The following is a 26,937-nucleotide window of genomic DNA, read 5'->3' on the forward strand; positions in this document are numbered from 1 at the left end:
GTGAGAGACCTTACAAGTGTCAAACCTGCGAACGGACCTTCACTCTGAAGCACAGCCTGGTCCGCCACCAGCGCATCCACCAGAAAGTCAAAAATGCCCGAAACCACGGGAAGGAGAGCGACAAGGAGGAGACGCAGTCGAGGTGTGGAGAAGACAGTGAGAATGAGTCCAGCCACAGCGGCGCCAACCCCATCTCCGAAAGCGAGTGCGACTCCGCGGGGGGTGTCAGCAGCCACTCGTCCCTCATGGGGAGCCGGAACGAGCCCCTGGCCAGCACGGTCGTGGACTCCCCCTGCAGAGAAGAGAGGAGCGGCGCCTGCCTCGCCGAGCCCACCGACAGCGCGCAGAAACAGATGGCAAAAGACCAGGAACCGCGGGGCAGCTCCGAGCACCAGAGTCCTTCAGGTTTCATCCATGATTTGCTGGAGATGCACAACGCGCCGTCTCCCATGAATCACATCCTGGCCTCTGCAGACAGTGCGCCGCAGCTCTTGGGGGTGGAATGACTTGCTAGGAGGTTGGACCCGTCTCAGCAGGCAAACTGAAGCCGGCAGAGCAAGGTTTCTGGAGTCTGGTTTCGGAAGAGCGACCTTACAGCTACGGGGAGAGAATGGCAGACCGGACGTGGTGCCATATGCCTTTCAGTATAATAATGCAAGAGACTACAGTATATACTGATTTGAGTGCCTTACTACTTTATTAGATCTTTTGGTATTATAGATTTTTTCAAAAATGATTTTAATATTTTAAAGAATTATTTGGAGAGGACCCTTTTTCATTTAAGCATTAATGTTACCTTTTGTATTGGTGTGCGTGAGCTTGTTCTTGTATATCTGTGATAGTCGCTGTGTTTGTTCTCTGAGCTGGAAATGGGGCAGTGGGGTGGGAGGCCCTTGGATACCATAGCCAATAACTGGAAGAAAAATGATGTGAATTTCATATGAAATAGTCAGAGGAGATGCAGAGGAGACGTTGATTTATTGTTTTTTTTCTCAGTAGATGTTCTTGCATTTGCCACATGGTGGAGCATTAAGCCTGTTCCAGGCCTGAACAACGTGGCAGTTGAAGGTGTTCAAAGTGGTTCAAGCCAAAAGCAGGAAACACAAATTAATTTCAACCTCATACTTGTTTCCACTTTTCAGCATTAGAAGTGGTCTTCTGAATCCTAGGGGTTTTTTCTGGCCGTCACAGACTGAGCGTGTATACAGAGAAGAGTTACATAGCAACGTAACCTATGGAAATTATGCACCCGCTGTTACATATGTTTGATTTGCTTCAGTATATTATTATTATTATTATTTTATTATTATTTTATAAATCCATCAGTTTGCTTGTCTCTGCAGTCAGCAGAAGCCAATGGGCAATATTTGCCCACGGAGATGCATAGCGCAGCTTGGATCCCGTCTCGGAGTGTTCTTGACTCACCGCTTTCACCAGCTCCTCCTCCTCCTCCTCCTGTCGTTGCAGCTCTTCTACTGTACTCTCCATGAACCCCTTCCTCCGACCGGAGCGTCCCGCGGGGGCCGGCGAGGCACCGTCCCCGCGGCGGGCACGTCTCCCTCGTGGCGGGTGCCGGTGGGCGCGGGGGCGAGCGTGTGACAGGCACCGCCAGTGCCACCGTGGCCTGGCTGCCACCGCGCCGGTGACAGCCTGCGCCACTCACAGAGCAAAGTTATCCCGTCTTCCAGTGGAAAGCAAGAGAGACATGCGAGCCTTTACCCTCGTCTTGCTTCTGTCGTGTTCTAAGAGCAAGAAAATACTACTGGTAATAAAACTACAGATATACGACACGCTAAAAATAAATGAAATAAATTTAAAATTTAAAAAAACCAAACAAAAAAAACACAAAACAAAAAAAAGAAAAAAAAAAAAAGAAAGAAATTCTTCCTGAGACTTTGAGGTTGATGCTTGAAGACTTGAGGTGTGTGTCTAAATTTCATTTCAGTAATTTAACCCCTTTAATGCTGGCAGCTGGAATTTCTCCGTGTGGCTCCTGTTGCCGGCAACAGGTGACGCTCCAGCCACCAATATTGAAGGGGTTAAATGAAATGTATCCTACTGTAGCTGCGCATTTTTAGGAGTGCCCAGCGTTTTTGTTGTCCTTGTCCTTGTCGTCGTTATTGTTGTTTGTTAATTGTCCTTCAGTCATGACCTCTGGGACAGACAGAGCCATAATAGCATTGCCGGAGCCTCACTGTGCTATTCCACCACTGCAGCCCCAGCCCAGCCCGCACTGTGACCCTCCCTCCTTCCCACCGCAGAATCGCTTTTCCTGCTCTCACCAGACATGGAGGAAGTGGGCCTTGGACCCAGTCTATATTATATAATATATATATCTATATATATCTATATATTAAAAATTCTCGGAAAAGCTTCTGGAGACTGAAATCTCACTGTCCAGAATTCAAAGGAAGAGAAATGTTCTTGAGTAATATTCTTGCAAATAGAATAAGAAAAAATGGTTGAGGTATATGTGATTTCTATTTTTTTGTGTTTGGTTTTTTTTGGTTTTTTTTTTTAATTTTTAAATAGGGATGTTTGAACCAGTTCAGAAACAAAGCTAATGCCAGATATACATAAATCAATCACAACCAATGATTCATTTGAAACTCTACCCAGGTGCATTCTACTTAATTAAAACCAGTTCACGCATCCCTTAAATTGTTATTACTATTATAATTATAATAATAATTATTATTATTATTTGGGGTATTTTTTGGTTTTTGTAATTTTTTGTTTGTTTATTTTGGGGTTGTTGTTTTGTTGTTTTGTTTTGGGTTTGATTTTTTTTTTTTTTTGCAGCTCTCCACACTAAACTGCGCAATACTGTGGGGGAGAAGCCATTACTAAACTATATGCTGCAGAACAATGTAGCAAGTAATTAATTCCCAGCAGCCTGCCGGGACATCTGCTAGCAATAATCACTATTGATTTAAAGCTTTATTTAGCCTTTATCTATATCCTAGTAGAGTATAAGGTCTTGCCACATTTTATTGACATTTTTATTAGTTGAGTTTGACTGAGAACTGTTGCTGTTGTTGGGGTTTTTTTTGTTTCCCTTCCTCCCCCAATATTAAACTGTGAAATTTATAATGTGTTTAAACTATGGGTGAATCTTAGGCTTTAGTTTGCATGTTCAGCTAATTTGTCTCTATACGATTTTCGTTTGAATCTTTTTATTTTTTTTTCCTCTCTCAGGGCTTTTACAAAAAACAAAAACAAAACAAAAAAAAAAAAGCAAAAAATAAGATCTTCTAAAATTCTTTTGCCTGAGTTGCAATGGACTTAACATGGAGATAATTCAATCACTACATTAAGCACTTGACTGTGAAAGCGCAAAAAAAAAAATAAAGGAAAAAGAAAAAAAAAGAGAGAACCTTGTTTGAGGCTGTTGTGAAATAACTTTAGGGGGCTATGTGACAGTCTGATTCCATTTTCAGAATGATTCATCTTCTCTTTCCTCTCTGTGTGTCTCCTTTCTCTCTCTTCTCTCTCCACGAAGGAAGTTTAATCTTAGTGATTTCATCCCATGCAGGAAACAGTAATAAATGTGTAGAATTCATATTTTTCTAAAGGGAACTTAAACTGCTGCTACGAATTGTGTACAAGACTGGTTTATGCCACATGAACAGAGAATCACACATTGTTTTGGTACTTTTATTCCTCTTTTTGTTTTCAGTTGTACAGTACTTCCAAATTCAAAATAAAAAGTAAAACTTGTTCTGTATCAAACCATCTAAGCAATAAAATGTTATATTTAAAAATTACAGGTTATGAAATGGGCGTGGCTCTGTTTGTGGTGACTTGTTCTCAGACTTAGCTCTGCTGGAGGACGACGTGCAAGCCGGAGTTTATCTGTGCCAGTGGATCGCTGTTTCTGTTCCTTGGGTTGACCTGAGTTTGAGCTGGAGATGATTGCGGCGCTCTGGAAACTCGTGTTCATTTTGACCACCACTGTCTGGTAGCCAGGCCCCTTTGAACCACTGCTTCTCTCCCGTGCAGTTCCTTGATGCAGCAACTGAAGACAGCAGAAAAGGGCTGATTTTCCTGCATAGGCAGGGTCAGGATTCTCATTTTTATTTCAGGGTAGCCCTGTGGTTACACAGGTGAGCATCCTCTCAGCATGTAGTTTACTGGTCACTTTTTTTAGAAATTAAGTAGGTTTCTGCTGCCATAGTTTTCTTCTTGCATAAATGTTTATGGCCGCAAACTCTTCAGGATGTATTCCAAAGCCACGTGCATGGGTCAAAGAAAGAGACAAGTCCTTTGTTTTAGCTTATCAGAGCTGCCTTAGCTGTATTTTGTATGCCTTCCTATAAATAAAACCCATTTCACAGGACAGTGAGCCAAAGGATCATCTGAGTTGTGTATCCAGCTCTGGAGGCCACGGAATTGCAGTGAAGCTGAAGCATCCACATCTTCCTAAGTCCTGCTGCGGTGGTGCTTTCTGGCAAAGGAGTGAACCAGGTTCAGAATGAGAGACAGACTTGGGGAGTGAGCTGCTGTTGCTTTCTTCCCTCAAGGGTCCCTCACCCCCAGAGGGACAGGTTAAAACAGAAGCAGTCAGCCAGCTCAGCCCCAAACCGAGGATATCTGATGAAGTGGGGCTCTGAAGGCTCTCTGGGTGAGCTCATGGGGTGGAAACATTTCTGAGGGAGGAAACCTGCAGAAAATAATTTCCCTCTCCCACCCACTGACCTGAATCGCCTCTCCTCTCGTGGAACTGATGGGAAGCTCACATCCAAGTGGCCTGAGGACCTGTCAGGAGGTGTAAAATCAAATGGGATGAGTTTATGTGGCTAGGAAGTGATGGTGACTAATTACTTATGAAACAGATGACTGAAAGCACTTAGTTCGTGGCCATGGAGGCGTCTAATGGCTGTGCCCTGCCCTTTTCTCCTTCTGTCTCAAATTGACAGTGACTGTTGCTGAGTTGGGAATTCCCCTGCTCTTCCTGCCTTGGACAGGGTAACACCCTGCAGGCCAGCTGCACTTTGCTCCTTGCTGGCATTTCCCTTTCCCTCTTTCTGCCTCCACTCCTTCCCACACTAACACCCATGGATGGCAGCGATAGCTGGAGCTGGTGTGGAACACCAGGTTAACTGAGAGGGGGGCAGCTGGTGGTGGTGGTGTCTCTGTGTGCCTTCGCCAACTTGCTGCTTCCTCGCCTCATCCCCTAAAGCTTTTTTCCCCACCTTGGCAAGGGTGAAGCTGAGCTTAATTCCTGACATGGACGGGGGAGTGGCACAGCCCCTCCTGTGAGGCCCTGCTATGGATCTCTCACAGCATGCTTCAGGTGTGGAGGCCACATGCTTGCCCAGAGCACTAAAGTTTGGGGAAGCCCCAAGTCCTCTACCACCACAGGGGTGCCCTGGCAGCGAGGGGCACCAGGAAAGAGGTTTTCTTCTGATGTGTGGAGTGTGAAACTGTGAAGATGGGCAGGAGGTAGCAGGACTGAGTGAAAACTGGCTGCCCCAAAGCAGACCGTGGAGCCTGGTTGGAGTGTCTTCCACATTTCTGCTGCTACTGAAATGCAAACAAGTAAAGAGAAAGGAATAAAGTTACTTGGTTTTCATTATGCAGCTGTCTCAAAGTAGCCAGCATTTGCAAGGTGGGAGGGCTGTACACCTACACCCAGATCTTCAGAAAATGAGTGCATGAGAAATGATTTGCTGTTGACACTTAACAGTGGCCTGTTCTGCTGGAAAAAGCCCTTCTCAAACAAAATGAGTCACAATTCAACTAGCAAAGGCAGCAAGGGGCAAAAGTTTATTTGAAACCTCTCCTTCTTTACAAGTCTCCACTTTGGGGAATCATACATGCCATTTTCTTTCAGCATGTCTACAGTTATGATGGGATTGAAAGTGTCACTTTTGGAAACCCTGAAGTTTAAGTTTATCTGCAAAAGGGAGACTCAAGACTCTAGCACAGAATAACCAGCACTTTCTGTACATCAGAGAGGCACCGTTTTCATCACCCACTGTGACAATGCAAAAAAAAAGTATGGAGAAATGCATTGGATTGTTCAACTGGAACATCTCTTAACTGCTGGACAGTGGGAAAAGGGGCCACGCCAGCACTTCCCAAACCCTGAGTACTGGAGTAGCCAGCATCAGGGAGGGAAGTGAGTAAAACTGTACAAGGCCCCAGCATCTTCAGGTGTCGAGGGTCAGCTGAGCCCTCCAGCTGAGGAGGAGCTGCATTAAAGCACTTCCCCCCTTTCATCCCCTTCCTTGGCAGTAATTACTGTGCAGGGAGAGGCTGCACCCACACTGCAACAGCCAAGGAGCAGTGAGGGAGATGCTGGGATTTGGGCTCCAATCTGACTGGAAATAAAGGAATTGACTTAGATTTTGAAAACCTCCTCCATGTTAGGGAGGAGCTGAATGTTCCATGAAAAATGGTCTGAGGTTGGGAAGGGGGGAAAGTGTGCATGAGGAAGGGTCTGTTAGTGGGATGGCATGATGTGCGTACATATCTGCACCCTAGGCTGGGGACATGATGACACCTGGCTCTGTGTGCTCTGCAGGTTGGAAGCACCACAGCACTGCAGTGAGCCCTGGAGTCCTGGGTGTGCTCTGCAGTTCTGGGTTTGGCCACCAGCCCCACTGGAGCTGCCCTCCTTGCTCCACGTCCTCCCATGCACACCCAGCGAACAGGCAACACAAACATCCAGTAGCATACTGCTGTCCCTATCTGGAAACTGGTGACTGCTGGTACCTGCAGATTTGCTGGCGGATCAGAGGATTTCCCTAGTCTTGGGTAATCAGTGCCATGGTGGATCACAGGATTGGAAAAACTGGAAACAACCTTAAAATGACAGGAGGTACAGCACAGCTGGGGCTCCTGAGCCAACAGCTCTGCTGAGGGTATGTATGGCCACAGTCTGTTCCTCTGAACATTAACAGGAATAGTGGTTTGTTCATGGAGCCCCTGCTAGAGCCTAAAGCATCTCTGGCAGGTGCAGGGTCTTGCACTCAGCAAATTCAGACCTCTTGGCCTTTCCCAAGACAGCCTCCATGGTGTCCTCCCTTGTCCCCTCGGCCTCGGAGCGGATTGTGTTTCTGCACTACAGTTTCAGGGAATGCATTTTTAGGTGATTTTAACTCTTCTCACCAGTCCTGAAAGGATGATTTATTCCACCAAAACCCAAGGTGTGTCTCCCACAGGATGAGTTGGTGTCAGACACAGATGGTGTGTGCCCTTGGCCCTGTGACAAGTTAGGGACTCACTTGTCCAGTGGTGTGCACATATTTCTTGGGAACCATTAGAGGACTGGGGGAGGGAAAGGGAAAGGCCAGGGGGAGAATAGCACAGAGGAGTGCTCTGGGACAGAATTATTTGGTGGGTTTAGGATTTGTCATCAGCTGTACCACTACAAAAGATGCAGAAGCTGTAAGAGCACCCCCCCCCGGTGGGCTGCCAGGCCTCATCAGTGGCTTCACCTGGGCAGGGAGGCCTATTTAAAGCAAGGGAAGGGGTGCAGGTTGGGCTGTGGGCAAGGTTGTTTGTAAGTAATATCAAGTTCTGTATTGTAAAAAGCTGTTTAGGAGGCTGTTTTTGCAGAGGTATCTTTAAAAAAAAAAAAAAAAGGAGTCAATCAGTACCTGGGAGAAAAAGGGTGGAGAGGCAGAGGGGAGGTGACCTGCTCAAAGGCAGCAGTGAAGACGCAGACTGCAGGCAGGTCACTGCACAGAATGGATGCCCAAAAGATACAGGAACATCGACCTTGCTGCTGTTGTATGCAAGTGTCACCTCAGGTAAGTGACATGTACCCTGCACACATGTGCCAGTGCTAATGGGCTGCCTGGCAGATGACAAGCTTGACTGAACTCTCTGGGGAGATCTAAACCTGCAGGGTATTGCCAGGTAAGGGGCTCTGATGCCTTCATGTCAAGATGTGTCTGAACTCACCCTGTAGAAGTGAAACTAAATGGAGTTGAGAAGCATCGTTGAGGCTTTTCATAAATTCTAGTATTGCCTACTTTTGTTTTTCAAGACCCCTCCCAGAATTAAAAAAACATCCTCAAAAAAAGGAAGCAGTTTTTCATACATTAAACAGGAGTAAGTGGGAAGACTTTTCCGGCTCACCCAACATCACTGCGTAATGCAGTAAAAAATATCGTAGCAATCTTCCAACTAATAGGAACTGAAAATAGCTTTCTCCTTTGCTGTGCTTGTTTATTTCTCCTGTGCCAGATCTGTCTCTTGTTTGGCAGGGAAGACTGCCAGGAGTGTATGAGGAAACTCTGGACGATGGGTGTTTGGAATACGCTGTTGTGAAAGCACTTGAACTTCTCTAGAGCCTTTTCAGCAGAGGGCTGTGAAGCAGTTTATGAACATCAGTTAATGGGAGGCAGTAAATAAGAGAGATCTGCTGGAGAAAAGGCTTTTCATCGTGAAAGGCCTGGTCTGTTTTCACACTCTTGGAGGCAGAGGTTAACGCGGCGAAGGCCAGCGCTGCTGTGGGCTCACTTTCCGTCAGTCATTTTTAGCCTGTAACCACACGTGGAGCACGGCCCTGCTGCTCGTAAGAATGTGCCAAGGCTGGAACAGAATGTCAGCCAGAGGGGTCGGTGGCTCCACAACAGGGCCTGACCCGAGCACTGGGGGATGAGGAACAGCAGAAATAAATGCTCCTGTGAACGTGTGCACACAGGACCATGGGACCTTGCCCTCAGACATGGAGTTGTATTTGGGTAACAAAAGCAATTGGTGTGTTAGCCTTTCCTCTCATCTCCTGTTATCTGATCCTGCAGAGAATGACAGCTAGGTTTGTTTTCAATGAGCAGCATCTGACTGCCAAGGAATCTGCACCCAAAAGAAGTATCTGTGCTTTATTTGGGGTGATGGCAGTGCTAGCTGTGAGACGCAGGCTGGCTTTGACCCATACTCCTCCCAAGGTTTTGCAAGTCAAGCTTTACCGCATGACCTGTGCTTGGGAAGGAGGAAGTGATGGGCAAAACCTGCCTGTAAACAGGGGCTGTAACCTTTGCCATTGCTGTTTAATTCTAGCAAAGCACAGCCCTGCCCCATGCACGGGGCTCCTGGGCAGCAGCTGGGGAGGAGGCAGCACGTGGCCATGTCCTCCCATGCCCTCCTGCATGCACTGAATGGGATCCAGCACTCCTAGATTTGCACACTTTGGCAGAAAAGTCCCTTTTTGGTGGCAGGACATTTAACACCATTTAATGTGCTGCCTTCAAGATGCCTGTATGGCTGAAGCTTTGCAGCCTCCAAGGTTATGTCCATCATCAGATCCACAATCCTCCACAGCCAGAGAAAAATCAAAGTGTCAACCTGCCTGCACACACACAGCAGTCAGTGAAGTTGCACCAGAACAGTGAGTCTGATCTTTGATCTCGTGCCTACATCGCTCTCTGTCAGGATCTGGGAGCTGCAACCAGAGAGGCTGCCTAGCACAGCTACCCAAGACCCAGAACTCACTAGAAAATGACCCAGGGCTACAGGTGAGGGAAAGGGCGGGATCTGGAGAAGTGAGCAACCCAGGCACCCCATGGCAATACATTTTGGAACAGGATGCAGAGCCACATGCTGCCTTTAATGCATTTGGTTATTATGTGTATGCATCTCTTTGGAAGTTTTAAACTTTTCCTGAACTGTAAGAGTCTCTTTAGCAGCTGCAAAACACCTGCTTAAAAGGTACCTAATTTGAACAATACTTAATTAAAAGCGATAGCAGCTTCTCCACAGTTCCTTCAGGCAGTGTTTTACTGAACTGCAGCTGAGGGATGTTTTGCAGTTTGTCAGCAGGTCCTTGGTGGCCTGTGCTTATTCCCCCTGCGGTGCATCAGTGACATCTGGCTCCATTCATTTCTATAAATTCAGCAGAATGGGAATGACAGAGTGATGGTCCCTGGGGATTGCCAGTGAAAGGAAAGGAGTAACCACAAGGAGTGCAGCTCACTAAAGGAGCAGTAAATGACACCCAGCGAGATGCTTTGCACGGGAGCAGGAGTCCAGCCTCAGGAGGACCTTGAGGGAATGTCCTGCCCTGCATGAGCACAAAGGAAAACGCCTGAATGATTGTTCTGGCTACATGACTGTGACTGATGCCTCGTACTTCACCCTTTGTGTACCTTTAGCTGGGGTGGTGGTAATGCAATGCTGCAGAACTGCAATCTGCCAGGCTACTACCATGTTGGAAAGGAGACAGTCGCTGACTAGTGTATTTTCTAAAATACAACATAAATCCTGCTTCATTTATTTTCTTTCCTGTGGTGCCTAACAGCAAGATGTGCTTCCTGGTTTCCAACTTGCCTTACAGCAGCAAGGAGTTAGGATTAGTTGGGCAAAATATAACTTCCAGCTGTGAGAAATAATTCCATGCGCTATGAATGAACCACTATTACAAACAACCAAGCATTAACCAAGCCTTAAATACTGGCTCTAAGGAAAATATGACACACTTCCAAATCAAGTGTTTTAGAGTATTTGAACTTGCTCCTAAATATAACCTGTTATTTTCGTGGCAATGTTTGCCATACTGTGCTCAACAGTCATCAGATGCTATTTAAATTCCAGCTTTTCCTTTCCAATGGAAACCTGCAATGGGGTATTTTAACTGCCCTCCTTGCTGTGTAGACTCCTCCTGAAGAAAACAGAGTGTTTGTTCATTCTTTCTTTCACTCTTGAAAACGTATGGGTGGAAAACTTGCCAGCTGAGACTGGGATCAAGTCCATTGCTTGCTTTTGCAGGGCCGTGGATCCAGGCTCTGCCAAGGGAGTTCCTTCAGTGCTCTGAACAGTCTGGGCTCTTTGATTCAGCTTGCGTGGAAAAGCTGAATGGGAAACTATCCGTGTCTGAATGTGGTCAAGGTGCACATGGGGTTAAGAGAGCCAATTTAATTTAACTTCTAAGGAAAACTGGCTGTGAGGCCAAACACCAGGTGGCAGAGTCAGTGTGTCACTATAAGCTCTGCCTCTGCAATTCCTTCGGCTGACCCTGTAGGTGGCCACAGCCCTGAATTTTTTTGGTAGCAAATACCAGACACCAGCATTTACAACTTTTCTGAGTTCAGGCTTCACATTTGTCAATTAGTATCTGAACAGCACAGGAAAGTGCAGTGCTCAGACTTACCTCAGTGCCAAGATAGAGCACAGAATGATTTAGAAAGGCAGACACAGTTGCTCTGACCCCTCCCTTTAGATGCTGCTCTAAAGCTAAAGCTCTTTGTTACAAGAAGCAGCTGTCACAGGCTTGGGAGATCCCTCAGCTGGCAGATCTGGGAATTGCTGGCTGTAATAATTTCCATCTAGTGAACCTAGTACTGTATTTAATTTCTGGGGTTAATGCTCTTAAATCACACATCCTCCACCACTGCAGCCTCATCTCTACAGAAAACACACGGTGTAGCTCCATCCAGGCAGGGCAGGACTGAACCTCCTTTACTAGAACAGACTAGGGGGTCCTCTTGAAAATCTTTTCAGACCATTGTGAGACCAAGTGCACCAAGTCCACGTGTTCTGTTTGCTGTGTGAGAGAGACAGATCTCAAGTGACAGATTCATTATGTGAATTTAACTGGCACAGGGAAAACTCAGTTGTGATTTCCATGTAGGCTTAACAGGTTGAGAGTGATGAAGAGAAGCAGGTTAAATTTCAGCTTTGCCTCACCTGCTAAGAGACTGGAATGTTGTAATGTTGAAATTTTACTGTATCTTGGGTAATATAAATTTATACCCAAGACTATTTACACAAGGGGACAGAAAAGAGAGCCAGACAGATTTTTAAGATCTCATCTTAGTCTTGGTATCTGTTTGTTCTAAGCCAGATCTATCTTGATCTTTTCAGTCAAAGATGAGGCAGGCTTCAAATTCTAGAGTAATTTTTATGTGTTCTGGGACATAAAAATCAACACATCTGCTTTTAATTTTTCCGTCTTTTATCCACAAATATAGTTCCCAAATACAGGGGTACCAGCATGCTTTATTTTTAAGCCTTTTTTTGGTTTTTTTGGCTTTTTTCCCCCCAACAAGTCTTACCTTCTTCTGTTTGGATGCAGAACACCTGCTGGAACTGCTGTTTGCAGAATTACTGCATGGAATGTGAGTGTTTGCTTGGTCACACAACAGCATGCACATAAAAAGTGTAAGGATTTGGCCTTGTGCTTCAGCAACCTTCAAGCATCTCAACAGATCCTTTTTACACCTTTCTACACTGCTTTAACAAGAGGTTATTCCTTTTAGAAATGTAGGGCATTATGGCTCACTTTAACCCATCAGGATCCAGGAATTTACCCAGGACTCTCCCTTAAAAGAATTCTAATCTTAATTATTAGTGCATTGTCCGAAGCATCACAGAGTACTTGCTGAACATTATTTCCATTCCAATTACACATTTAGAAAGGCAGATTTTTAAGAATGCCATGTTTTCACACTTTGCATATTTGCTACTACCAATTGCTTATCAAGGAAAAGGCCTTTTTTTGGTACCATACTCATGCTTTATTAAAAAAAAAGCTACACAACGCTAAGAAAAAAATCAAATATACGTTACAAAAAACCTGCAGCTGTTCTCAAGAGATCTGATGTCACTTATAAATGCAAGTCAGCAGGTAAGAAATTAAATGATAATTTAACACTTCAGTTGCAGTACATCACCTGAACTTAACTGTCCAAAACAATCAGTCATTCTTATATTGACTGTTGATTGTAGCTACATAAACAATCATCTGTATCAACTGATTAGAAAAAAAAATCCCTGGAAAATTTAGAGATAAATGGAAAAATGTTAGGAGAATGTTACTTAGCCCACCTATAAACTTTTGCAGAAACTAAGAGATCTTTCTGGCTTTGCTCTCCTCTGGTTAACTGCAACTCCCATGCATAATTTAGAAATGTTGAAGTGTAAAGCTGCTAAATTCTGGTCAGTGAGAGCATTAAATTAGTACAGTATGGATCTATGTGTACAGCTGCCAACCATCTACACTAGTGCTGTGTCTTACTATCTCCACAGAAGTGTATTGTGCAAGTCTCAAATAACTTCAAAACACTCTTGAAACAGCCCTTATGTCACTGCTATGAGGTAGGTACTGTCCTTCCTTTGGAGAAGAAAAGAGAACAGACTCTCTACTGCTCAGAACATCAAGCACACTGAAAAACAGAACAACCAGCCTACTTTAGTATTTGACTTCCCTGGATTCAGAGCTCTCACCTGCAACATTATGTTTAGCTCCATGCATTCTAGGAATAACCAGTAAATGATACTTTTGATTACACCTTTTCCAAGCTGAGGAAGATGTTCAGCATAAATGTTCTAGAACAAGAAGAAGCACTGCCATCTCTAGTCTGTTCCATACAGCTGCACAGCCTACAATTTAGTCATTTTGTACATGGAGAATGAACCTCTGTCCTTTAGTCTGACAGCAGCCACTCTTCTTTCTCTGATTGAAGGATACTGGGGAAAAAAATGAACTGCTGCCAGAAGGCAGGCAGCACACAGAGGGCTACAGGTACCTCATGCAGTTCAAGGGTAGCCTAAATTAATGCTTTGCTGCCTCTGTAGATGTGAACTCTAAAGCTGCTTTTACTACCCCAAGTGCAGAATTGTTAGGTCTTCACAATTTTTTTGAGTAAGCTAAGGAGCTGTGAGAAGGGAGTTCACAGAGGTCCTTCACTCTAAGCCCATAATACATTTGCCCTCTAAAACCATATTAACATCTTTTACTAATAAAGAAATCCTAGCCCACATCTTTCACAGTTGTCACTCTTTTCAGAGCCCCCCAGGAGCAGTTGTGTGGCAGTGTAGTAAGCTGGCTGACAACTGGCAAGAATGCTGGATTATACACATTATATACATGTGCTGCCAAATGGAAATGGGTGGCATAGACAGTCAGAATTGCTGCTGTCTCATCTTTAAGTAGTAAAACTACACCCTACTCAGCTGGCAATAATAATAATATTGATATCCAGCAATATACCTGTGACACTAAGCTATCCCTGTTTAAAAACGGAGTAGAAAATTCAAGTACCAAAATAAAAGTTTCTAACTGACAGGATAAAGCAACACCCTCAATTTAAGAAAACTGAGTGTAATAGACTGGCTTATTCACTAGAAATAACACTAGAGATGCCAAAGCTCAGTTACCACTGCATGTTGGAATGTTACTGCTAAATTTCAACTACAGCAAATTCATGACAAACAAGTAATTAAAAAATGTTGACATTCATCATGAGCAGCAGTTGTGTACTGGCCCCTTATGAACTGCTTCTGGCTAAGAAGGTCAGCATGAACCATCTACAGTGAATGCCAAGTTGTATCCTCAGAAAGATGGACCCTTGCTACACCTGGACTTTCCCACCACTGGTTCCAGTGCAAGCTGTCGTCTCTCATCTTTCATGCTCAGGACTTAAGCATTTGGTCAGCTACTGAGTGCAGAGAAGAGAGCTCAGCCCTTCAAATACTTACTTCTTATTTGTACAAATAAAACTCGGATATTACAAATTAATATCCTCTGTTCTGACCCTTTGTCTTTTTTCCTGGCATAGCACTGTATCATCACCACCCCCTCAAAGAGTACCTTTAAATCTTGGGAAGATTTAAGAGTATACAGTTCAAGATGACCTATTAAAGAAGGTGAAAAAACCCCTCTCAATGCCAGGTTAGAGACATAATGCAAGAGAGGGAACTTCCAAGATCAGTGCATCAGGTGCTGCAATCACTATGGGGCTTTAGCATTTATCCATAAACACTCTGTTGAATCAATGCAAGCTGGAATACAAGCCTGCAAATCTACCACAGAACCAGTCAGATTATATCACTAAAGGCAAATAAAGCTGTTCCACACAATTTGAGTGGAGACACCCCTTATGAGGGCAGCATTCAACTGTTTCCTAAATTATCTGACTGACAATTAAGCAACATTAACTGCAAAAAATATTCTAGCTGTATTTTCAGGAAGCTGAACAAAGCATCTCTTCCACACCAGTACAAGTCATGAACATCTTCATAGTTCATTCTGGCAAAGTGTGTAACAAAACAGTACCAGCACAGGTAGTTTCAGAGCCTAGATGCTTCAAACACACTGTGGCAGGACTTGGAAGGATCACTCAGCATTTATCGGCTCAGAAGTTCAGTCCCTGCAGACCAAGTGTGGAACTAAAAGGGCATTTTCACAGGTGTGGATCAGAAAAGGGAGGAAATGACAACAGAGGCCTCAAATCTATGCCTCTTCCTGAACTCAACAAGCTTTCAGATAGCATTCAGACAGAGGAAGAGAGGCAGCTGGGATGCAAACAGTTCACGCCTTGTCCAAGCAAACTGGTGTTCTGCATATTGGCTCTTTTCCCTGTCAGTTCATTCCTGAATACAATGGATGTGGATCAATACCTCAGTACCTGATAATCATGTAAGCCACAAAAGGAAATCTTGTTTTAATTCTGCATACTTGACTTTGATTTTTTCTGCTTGACTACTTAACCAATGTGCAGCTAGTGATGAATATGCATCTCTGTCACTGGTTAAGAAAGACAAAGTGAAAAAAACCTCAGACCAATGTACTGACCAGTGTAAAGATGACTCAGATTTAAAAACTGTAAAGGGTGGATTAAATAGTTTGCCAATAAAAAGAATTATTTGAAGCCAACTGTTTTTCAAATTCAGTTTCAAGTGTGTACAGCAAATCCTTGTAAAGCTTTTAAAAACATAAATTGGCATTTTGATACGTATGACATTCTAGTTCTTAGGAGAGAGAACCAAGAACTCACTGAAAAGATGTTTTGGCTTATTCAACAGTTCCTTGAGTAAACATTGCAGAACTACCACTATAATCTGAATACCTAAGATGCTGGCACGATTCAATAACTACCCATTTTACAAATCTGGTATAAAAAAGAAATTTATGTAGTAATACCAATTCAGCACATAAACTCCATGCTTCACAAGTTCTGCTGCTGTGCAAGAGTCTTCCTAGCATCTATGCAGCTAAGTTCAGATTTTTAGGTCACTGCATGCCCAGATCAAAACAGCAGCAAAATATCTACCACTACAAGCAGCTATACCCAATTGTGCCTTTAGAATGAAAACTATGCAGAAGTTGAGATGATCAGTGCCTGGCCACTGAGACAGGACCACACACAAACCTCAGTGTGCGCACCTCGTAAAGAGTAACGTTACTTATTGAACAAGAACAATGCATTCAGGTTCTGATACAGATATGATACAATCAAGACAGATTAAAGTCACCAGACATTCAGATTAGGGAGAGGAGAAAAATCCTTCAATGACAATGCACAGATGACAAGCCAGCATTACAAAGAACTCTAAAGGCACATTTCAGGTAACATGTTTCTGTTAAGACCAACCGCTTACACACGCAGGCACAAATCTTAATGGCTACCTCCCCCCGACCCCCAACAATTAAAAAAAAAAAATTAAAAGAGAAGTGCATTTTCAGTAATATTAACACCATTCAGTTAATCTGTTCAGTCCAAATGTTTAGCAGTATTTTCCTTATGGTGATATGAGTTCTCTGCACTACTCCAATCCAAAAATAACCAAACAGGCAGAATTAGTAAAGGTTCAACTGTTGCACAAGTTAACATTACTCATCAGAGCCCACTGGTCTCTTCTGTGCCCTCTTGTAGGGCAACCTCCTCGGGGAAGCTTTATCTAGATTAAAAAGAAAAAAAAAAAAAAAAGGAGGTAGTTGCATCAATTGCAATTGTTACATGAGCATGTATTTTTCTCCTGCCCAACACAAGACAAGCTGCCCTTCTAGTGCAATGCATCACCACAGAGAAGCCAGTTCCAACAACTTGTTAAGGCTTTTGAACTACCAGCACCCTTAACAGAAGGTAACAACAACAACAAAATATTTCTATTCTATAACATGCAACAACAGGGTAAGGTTCCTTCTATTTGTCAGTTACTAAAATGCAAAAAAACCCAAACCCAAACCCCTATGCCATTCCTATGTGAAACTGCAGGTTCTGCTGCGTAGAAAAATTTCATGTTCAGTAATTACACTTTTAGAAAGTTAAATCAATTATTTCAATGACCACTGCCTTGAGTTTACATGCCTGAAGAATGTAAGACTGACTCTTCTTTAGACAGCTATGTCTTGCATATCGTATTTCCAAATTCATACAGCTAACAGCAGAAGTAAAGTGTCTTTGTTGTGGAAAACTGCACTTTTCCAGGAAGCATCCAAATATGACTGGATGATCTTTAAGGCCCCTTCCAAACCAAATCATTCCCTGGTTCTATGATTATTGCAGAGAAGCTTCAATACTGTGCATGAGGTGCTGAAGTGATTGCTAAGTGCATGTGGTTTCTAATTTTCTTAAACAGAACAATCTCCAATAACTGTTTAGAGTATGTGCAAACACAAGGAGCAGTCATCAAGCCCTCACAGGCCAATCAGTATAGTATGAAGTGTCAATAACAAAAAAGTCAACAATATCCGAGAACTTGAAGGTCATGTATTTAAAAGAATTCTAGTGTAGAGTTCTAACTGAAACTAACCTGGAGCTGAGAATACCACAGTTAAGAACAACATAACCATTAGTTTTCCCCAAACTTCCAAAATTAAACTTGCAAGATATGAATATCTATTTGACTTAAGAAAAGGATGGTGGTGGGGCCCAAACATTACCAGAGTGTGAACCCTTTTAAAGTCAGCTTGCTCCTTAGCAAAAAGCAGCATTTAGACTGTCAGTTTTTCTTGCTAGATTGAGGCTTTTCAAATTCCAGTGTCTAGATTTTATACTATTCTAGTGTCTCACAGAAGAAAGTGTACAAGAAAGCTTTCATCTTCACAAGTAAAGCACTAGTCCTTATACTTATGTTGTGGAAGTATTCTTAAAAAGGGTAAAGGAACTAAAAAAGCACAAAGTCATCAACTCCTGGCTCAAGTTCATATCACACCTAAGGCCTCTAACCCTTCTGCACCAAATGAAGCTCAGGCTATGCCTGCTTATTTGATCAAACAGCAGTCTTTGCCAAGTAAGGGTAGCTTACAAAATGCACGAAAACATAAATTTACAAGTATATAAAATGGATGCCATTGCATGCATCTGTTCTGCATCTTTCACTGCTCATGCTACATCACCAGTCACAGCATGCACGAAGCTGTATTTCTATCCATGCCTAATGATCACATGGACAACACATTAAGCGCTTTCCATTTTCCAGCTCATGAGAGTCTGCCTCACCTCTTCTACTCTGCACTGAAGCCATGGGAAAGCAAAAGAGAAGAAAGAGAAGTTAGAAATATCCACAGTCTGAAGAAATCAGATACTGGGTTCAGTGTTGGCATTTCAGGTATCAAGCAGAACTTTTGGATTTGCAAAGGACATCAATAACAAGTATTAATGTGGCTTTAGTTAAAACACACTCCTAATGCTTACTTAAGACTTTGGTCTATAGGCAAACTTCCAAACAACTTACAGAAACTCTGAGATGACAGCTACTTTCTCCTATTTAAACCATCTTTGCAATCCAGGTTTTGACTAGAGATCTCACACTGTTGAAAAATATTCTACAGAACAAACTGTAAAAGTCACCAATAGTCATTATTTTATCAACCAATGAAGTTTGTTCTCCAAGGAATAGGCTGCTAAAGTAATCATCTAATCCTTAAGCACAGTGCTTGAGACAATGTTATTCCCTAGAAGATATATTCTCTTCTAAGAAATTGATATCAGCTACTTACTCAGTTAAATTAATTGGTCAAGTTAAGTTTGCTATGGTCTAGTTTGTGAAAAGCAGACTACTTACTTATTTGATTTAAAGTTTCTTGGGGAATCCAGCTCATATCAACATCGTTCTGATTTGATGTTCCCATCTCTACTTTCTGTACCGGTCTTTTCCTCTGAAAATTCAGGAAAGAAGGAAGATTTTTCTTTTAAGTAAGACTTGGACAGCACAAGTATTAGAAATTACTAGAGATGCTACATTTACTGAATTACAATTATTTCACTAAGGTACAAACTTAAGGCTAGTCAATGTACAGAGCTGTCGTAGCAATTTAATCCCTTTAGCTTTGTACTACCACTTGTAACACCTTACAACACTTATTCCACACAAAGGCACCGAGATTTCATGCATACCTGGGCAAATTCATTATACCTTTTACTAATGATTAGTCAAACTTTGTGATGACCACTTTCATTTTGCTTTCTCAGATTAGCACAATATTCTCACATGTGACCTGACCTTGCAAAACAATCAACATTATGACAAAGCTTTGCTAAGAACTAAATAAAGGACTGACAGCTGTTTTTCCTCTGAAGTCTGACCTGGATTACACTAATAGGCAGAAATAGAGAGCATGGGGAAAATCCACCCAGTAAATACTCAGTCAGTAGACACAGACATCCAGTGACTAGAAGCTATTCCAACTCAACCACTTCAGTGTGGAGCCAAAGGGCAGACCCAAGGGGCATGAGCTCTGCAATCAGAGTATCTTCAACTAGGAACAATTTTTAAGAATGCTCCAGTTTCCCCAGTAACCTCTAAGGTTCTATAAATAAATCTACCTTTACCATCATATGCCAGAAGCAATCAGTGAATTGTTTTCTTTTCACATCAGAAAGGTCTCGTATTAACAAGTCCACAGACAAACACGCTACCCACCTTCCTCGACTCTAGCAACTGATGTAGGCCAACAATGACCAGCAGACCAAGTCCAGCCAGAAACATGTACATGAAGATCCTTTAAAAAACAGTTTAAGAAAACATTCACTAAAAATGTCAAGTTTTGAAGACAGTTTATGAAGAGGGATAGAAATTAAGCCTAACTTTGGCCACACATCCACACAATCTTTCCCAAGAACTTCTCTAGGGGGCAAGTGGGGAAAACACCCAAGGAATCTGAAACTAAAGTTCTAAGGACTATCACGTAATTATTCTGACTTGGATTTTAGAAACTGCAATCATAAGTTTAACTCTGAACAACAGAACATTTGAAAAATGCTGTATAAATTAGAAAAATGTTAAATAAATATTGAAATTTAGTAACTTCTAGTATTCTTTTGCACTACCATGAAGTTTCAAGATATTGGGTCACAGGCAATATTTAGGTCTGTGACAGCTTTAATCACTTACAAAACCTTTATAAAATCACTTAAAACCCTTACAAGTCTCTTAGCATGCTATTGCAAAGCAAGTACTGTTAGGACACTACTAATTTGCAATAGAGCTTTGAAAGCCCTTGCTTATCTTGCTCTGTGTTCCACAGTTAGAATTCCACCTACAAAATCAATTTTTCTAACCTGTACATTTGGGTTTGTTTCAAGAATTTTATCTGAAATATCTGTTGATACTTAGCAAGAGGTAAACCTAAGTAATAGCTAAAATTATTTGGAGATTAAAGAATTTACAGGCAAAGAACTTATTTGGAGCTGAACATTTGAACTCTCATTTATGATAAAGGAAATTACAGAGTTAAACTAAACAAGATACTATTGAAATACCTGCTATAGGGCAGTTATCTGTTCACAGGACATTCACACAAACTGATTCTAGTATTTAAATAGTTTTGAGAGCTCCTGTTTCAGAATATTACACATTTTCACGTGAGCAACTGTTCTTTACTTTGTACCACTGTATTTGAGAAATTTGAGCTATTTCTTTTGGATGACCTTTTCTAAAAGGAAGCTTGTTCAAGAGGCAATTTCTACCTGTGGCAGGACAATTCACATATTCAGCATTGTCTACAAGTATTTCTGAAGATTAACTTTTTTAACGCACAGCTTCACTTAAAATTCCATTCCAGTGCTACAACATTTAAAAGCATTTTAGCACAGCATATGCTTGAACGATATTTGATGTGTCAGACCTACCTAAGTCTTGGAAAAACATCATCCCTGAAAGAAACCTACTAGAGACAGGGGTTAGAGAAACTCAGTCGTTCTTTGCTGTGCTATTTGGTACTCCAAATACATATTTTGGTTTACGCAATCTTAGATCACACCACAGTGTTCCAGAAGAAAGCTATTCCAGTCCTGACAGCAGGACCCACAGCCTGGTACTAGGGACTCTCTGCATCTTTTAACTCTTAGGAAAAAGCACAGTAGCATAACAGAAGTTTAACACCTTTGAATTGCTATGTAGCTGTGTAACATAGGGTCCTATTCCAGGCTTAAGCCCTCTGAGCTAAAGCACATCTGTAAACTTCTCACTGACACAGTACCAGTCCTGAAGATCCCCAATAATAACAGATCTTAATTTGGGGAAAAGTTCATATTTTCAGTCATCAAATGCTGCTGCATCATAAACAAAACACAGCAGGCCTAACATTCAGTAAAATGACAATACAGGAACTATTTTCACTGGCATCACCAATAACCTGTTCTACCAGTGCACCAACTAAACCCAGATCTCCAGTCTCCTTACGTTTCTCCATCCAGCCCATCTTCTTTTTCAATAATTGTAACAGTTTGATTGAAGACAGCATCTTGAAAAACGTTGCCCTAGAACAAAGTTTGTACATAATATTTTTAATTCATTTCTTGAATACATACACAAATGTTTACCTTTTTCCATGTTCTTGGAGAAATTCTAGAAAGCAGCAACTCCTGTACAAGACTTTCTTAAGGTTATGAGCTGTGCTAGTTTCACTCAACACATAAAAGCACAAATGTTTTCTTGCCTACTATGGCTCTAAGGCACTCCAGCTTCCACTGCTGATACAACTTTAGGTGCATGTAGGCAGTCACTTGCTATGCTTATGTATCTACTGATTTGCTTAAATACTACAGAGGCTTTCACTATTTGGAGAGGTACTTGACTAAGTAGTTCCCTCCTGACACCTCCAGATGAACTAGAAAGATTCAACTGAATCAGAGCATCAGGCTTACATTTGCATCTCTGTAGTTGAGATTGATAACCAGGCCGAAAGGACGACCACCCATAGGCTCAGCAGGGATGAAGGAGTACTCAAACGTGGCTTGTCTCTGTGGGGGAACCACTGTGTTCAGAGAGAGAGCTGTGAAGTTCTGGATGTAAAACTGGTAGTCTTGAGGGTACCGGAAAGAAGCATCCAGAGACTCGACAATGAAATCCTCCGTGCCCTTATTGGTGAAGCCCACCAGAAATTTTACAATGTTGTTCGCTGGAAAGTCTGAAACACACACAAAAAATATTCAACCATTAGAAACCTCATGCACCACACACAGCCAATTCTAAACAGACAGCATCTAGACCAGACTCTGTGGGTTCAGGGCTTCACTGTTTTAGGCAAACACTGGTGTAGTCTAAGCAACAGTAAAGAGAATGGTAGACTAGCAGACGACTCTTACCTTCACCTTTCACAAATAAGATGGTTGTATCAGCGCTAGGTGAGGCTTTAGGTTCTCCTGACAAGTCTTCTTCCTCTTTTTCTTCTGTCTAAGACAAGAGACTTTTTTGAAAAATCCTATAATGAACAGTGAAGCAAAAACCATACTTGGTTCATGAGAATCCCATGTGTCAAAGCATGCAACAGTGGCAAGTATTTGTAGCAAATCCTGCTTTTGCAGGATTAGCACAGTCTGTTCTCCCTCTAGATTTGACGAGCAACCCTTTCAGCATTTATCTTTCCACTTGTTATATCTGACACAGTGACTAATCTGAACTACATTTAGCTCTATTGAAGGGTTTAGAATCAAAAAGCATCAGTAAGGCTTCTGTTTGGAGGTGGAAGGAACAGAAGAGAACATAAATGTTAAGTGCTCACACCTAAGCTATTTCTAGTTAGAAAACAAGTATTTCCAAAATAAAGACAGTCATAAAACAGAGGAGTTACCTTCCCTACAGGGAGTGTTTATGGCAGCTTTCTAGTCAGTTTTAATTAGTTAAGTTTTATGTATCCCTGGAAATGGCTAGGCTATTGGAACTACATAAGTCTGTGGACTCACTTGTTCAAGTTCACCTTGTGATGATTCACTTTTTAATTTGACAAATGCAAGCATTAAGGCTTATTTTCCACACGGGGATCATGGGATCATCACCATCCCCAGCGAACAAAAACAAGGCTGGCCCAGAACTGAACTGTCTCAGCTAATGGCTAAACAACCTCCTGAAGCACTGGAAATCCTACAGGATCAGTCGTACACGTACCATGAACTAGAGAACCACAGCTGAGCATGCAGCATCTTGATTCCAAGACACTATGAAAAACCCTATCTTTTATTTCAGTGCCAAATTAAAGAAACTGCCTAAAAAGCACCATGTTTTGTACCTGAGTCATAGACTAATTATTAAAAGAAAGTCACATCCAAAATGTGACTCTAATAATATTCTGTCAGTACTGACATAGTATACCTTCTACAACTTAGCAAAGCTGGTCAACCATAAGCTCACTGACTTAACAACAGCAGTAAAGTCTCACAGAATTAAGCAGCACTTTATCAAATCTCCATTTTTATTACACGTCTTCTCCTACTAATGTCCCAAACTTCCTTAATATACATCAGAGGTTTGAGAAAATTTTGCACCACTCTAAGCCCACTAAGTGTCTAGCAAGCCTAAGAATCAACTGCTATAACCAGATCACAAACTATGTAAAACATTTAACTTTTCTGTTTGGGATTTTTGGGTAATTTTTTGAATTTGTGTTGTAAATTTAGTTAGCTGTATTTTTTTTAACAAGGGTTTGAGAATTCATTCTGAGCCTTAACTAAGAACCAAGATTCTGTTGTCCCTTAGAAATTAATATCAAAGAAGCTAGAATGAAGTAGTTCTACCCCTCAATGTTCTTCTCAGTTTACTGAGGTGCAGCTTCATATAGAAAAGGACTACAGAGGGCTCCTACAAGAATGTGGTTCTCTCACTTGGTGTGGGGTTGGGTTTTTTTGTTGTTGTTGTTTTTCGGGTTTTTTGTGGCCTGCAGTTTTGATAGTCAGAAATCAGGTTGTCCCCACGTGGTTTTTCAACTGATAACTAAGAAAAAAAAGATAAATCCTTCTGACACTGAACACAAGTTTAATCGGATACATGGAAACAGCTACCCAAAAAAAGCAATGTAAGTACACTCAATTATTTATGTTATCCAGCTTCAAGCACTTCTGGTCTAATTCATACTTTTGAAATAACATTCATGTACAATTACCAAGTCTGTTGGCTCATCTTCTTCAACTTCAGCTTCATCATCTTCATCTTCTACTACAGTATCTTCCACAGCTTCCTCATCTTCTGTAGCATCTTGAGCTGCAACTAATAAACCTGAGCCTGCCAAAACAAAATGCAAACACAAGAAAATCTTTTAAATGTCTAGTTAACCAATAAAAAACTGATATTTAAGTACAATTCTCAAACTAATGTTTGAGGAACTTCTTAAAAACCTGTCCAACATAGTGTTTTGAAGCCTCAGTTGCAAAAGTCTAATATTCAAAAGATGCCTTTGTTGATCTTTCAGCCTTATTCCTTCACTGAAAACTTTCTCACTTCATCTGCCACTAAGTTCACACCCAAAAATTTACAGCTGGACGACAAAAAGTTCAGCATTCACACAGCAATGCCTACAGTGCAGAGGGCAACCAACTTACCTTAAAAGCTATTGTTCAATTTTTGAACACATTAATGTATGAAAATAATTTAATTTTGCCATTACAGAAGTGAAAATAAGGCATTGCAATTGCCAGGAAATTAATTTAGTATGTACTGTTGCTTCTAAGACTAGCAAGTCTAATACGTTATAGGCACACTGATAACAGAATGCTTTGAAAGGTACCTAAAAAGTTTCTCTTTTTTCTGTACCTATTTTCATTCCAGTTTTGAAACATAAACAATGTCTATTTTACTGTGATCTCCTCAATATCATATATAGCCATATATCCAACAGAGCCACAATACCAGTCAGAAAAGAAACGTGTCCTAGAGCAAGGCTCCAAGATAAGTGCAATCTGACAGTCCACTGCCTCTTGGCTTTCGTTTAGCCAAGCCTCATACATTCAAACTCTGGGCAAATATGATTAATAAAAATATTGGCCACGGGACAAAGTTCTGTCTGTTGGCAGTTCAGAGCACATGCAAGCAAGGCTGAGATCTACAACACGTGCACGAAACTACAGGTTTGGGTTTTTTAATAAACGTAACATTTTCTGAATATGAAACAGTAGAAATGAATGGATGACTGATTTGCATGGGTCTGAAAAAAGACATAGCTGCTATAAATACAAAATTTAAAATAAATATTTCATAATTTTCATGGGAAATAGGAATCCTGGAGCAGGACTAGTGTATCCAAGGTCTGTGACTAAGTGCCAGAAAGAGCAAACACAACCTCTCTTCTGAAGTGTCTTCAGAAGGCACACTCAAACACTTTTGCTCGACCATGTGCAATACTTAAGCTAAGCCTTAACTGCCGTGATTTCATTTGATGTTTTAGGTTTGTGTGTAAAAAAAATTAATTGCTACAAAAATTCGTACAAATAGAGCTGGGGAGGCTTAAATTAAAAATGAACGGCTTACGGACAGGCTTTGCCATCTGCCGCCCAGAACACCCTTAGACCCCTTACGGTCTTTGCGAGGGATGTCAGAGGGGCTGATGATGTGGCACCAGCGGGAACGGAGAGCTCTGGGAAGGGACTCGCACACGGAGCGTGCTGCAGCCCGCCGCAGGAGCCGGCCGACAAGCCCTCCCCACCTCTCCTGCCTTCCCAAACTTAGTAGTAGGGAAGCAATTTCCAGATCGTGAATCAGATAACGCCACAGCGTAAACAGAGATTAGCGCTCCTGGTTGTCGCCAAGGACACTCGGGGGGTGGCGGCAGACGAGGTGGGAAGGCAGGGTGGCAGCCAGCGCATCTGCTAGGGAATGTGGGACCCAGCACCGCGGGCGAGCGGGGAGAAGGGCGAGAGCGCTGCCACCACCTCAGGCGGGGCTCTCCGGCTCTCCCGCGCCGCTGTCGCGGCCGGGCCCGAGGCCGGTGCCCGCAGGGCCCTGCCCGACACCGCGGGTCTCTGCGCCGGGCCGGGCCGGAGCGCGGCCTGCGCCCGCCAGGCGCCCTCGGACGGGGCCGGGCCCCGCAGGCACCGCAGGCACCGGGCCGGGCACCGGAGCCCCGGCGGCCACGTGCGCGGGCGGCCGGGGCGATGAATGAGCGGCGCCGCCGCCGCCTCCCGGCGGAGTTTCCGCAGGCCGGGCCGGAGCGGCTCCCCCTCCCCGCTGCGCCGCGGAGATCCGCGGAGATCCCCGCTCACAGCCGCTCACGGCCGCTCACGGCCGCCAGCCCCGCTCCCCGCGCCCGGGCAGTCACGGCCGCTCGCCCTCACCTGTGCCGCCGCGGGCGCCCCCGAGCAGCAGCGCGGCGGGGAAGACGAGCAGGGCGAACAGCAGCAGCTGCGACAGGCGGCTCATGGCGACGATGATGATGATGATGATGATGATGATGATGATGGCGAAGGCCGAGGCGACCCGATCCCTCCCGTGCACCCTGTCCCGGTGCTGGCTGCCGCGGCGGGATATCTAAATGGCGACGGCGGGCGCTGGGGCTGGAGCGGCAGCTGGAGCCGCCTCCCCCCGCTGCTCCATCCGGGGCCGCGCCCGCCCCGCTCCGCCCCCGCGGACGTGGCTCGGCCGGGCAGGAGGCGCGGCGGCCACGTGAGCGCCCCGCGGGGCGGCGCTCCCGGGCGAGGGGCGGTGCTCCCGGGCGAGGGGCGGCGCTCCCGGGCGAGGGGAGGTGCTCCCGGGCGAGGGGAGGTGCTCCCGGCCAGGGGCGGCGCTCCCGGGCGAGGGGCGGCGCTCCCGGGCGAGGGGCGGCGCTCCCGGGCGAGGGGCGGCGCTCCCGGGCGAGGGGCGGCGCTCCCGGCGACGCGCCGGCAGCACCGGGCCTGCCGTGCCGGGAGCCCTGGGACAGCCCCAGGCGCGTCGGGACGTCCTCGATCCTCTGCAGCGCCAGGGACTGGGCTTGGACGATCCTCGTGGCGTTGCAAAATGAGGGATTTGAAGATGTAATCTGTGAAACTGCAGCTAACAAGCAAGCTCTGTGTG

The 26,937-nt window shown here is 43.7% G+C and overlaps 2 protein-coding genes across 9 annotated transcripts in view; one reads left to right on the plus strand and one right to left on the minus strand.

The window, feature by feature from the left end:
* Positions 1 to 16,517, plus strand: part of RREB1 (ras responsive element binding protein 1) — a 133,591-nt gene extending 117,074 nt beyond the window's left edge. For 7 of the 8 annotated variants that reach the window (XM_063401932.1, XM_063401925.1, XM_063401943.1 and 4 more), the window contains one exon: positions 1 to 16,517. In XM_063401932.1, the coding sequence (XP_063258002.1) occupies positions 1 to 506 (506 nt within the window). In that variant the 3' untranslated portion in view covers positions 507 to 16,517. The other variant, XM_063401985.1, reaches the window with a different exon arrangement.
* SSR1 (signal sequence receptor subunit 1) lies at positions 15,842 to 26,516 on the minus strand. Its single transcript, XM_063402001.1, has 8 exons — positions 26,220 to 26,516; positions 24,056 to 24,174; positions 22,266 to 22,353; positions 21,825 to 22,087; positions 21,361 to 21,437; positions 19,600 to 19,678; positions 18,742 to 18,835; positions 15,842 to 16,632 (listed from the first exon to the last, which is right to left on the minus strand). The coding sequence occupies exons 1-8, from the start codon at positions 26,302 to 26,304 to the stop codon at positions 16,565 to 16,567; spliced, it is 873 nt and encodes a 290-aa protein (XP_063258071.1). The 5' UTR covers positions 26,305 to 26,516; the 3' UTR covers positions 15,842 to 16,564.
* Between the last annotated feature and the right edge of the window lie 421 nt (positions 26,517 to 26,937).

This window comes from Prinia subflava, chromosome 1 (assembly GCF_021018805.1).
Source record: "Prinia subflava isolate CZ2003 ecotype Zambia chromosome 1, Cam_Psub_1.2, whole genome shotgun sequence".
Taxonomy (NCBI): domain Eukaryota; kingdom Metazoa; phylum Chordata; class Aves; order Passeriformes; family Cisticolidae; genus Prinia; species Prinia subflava.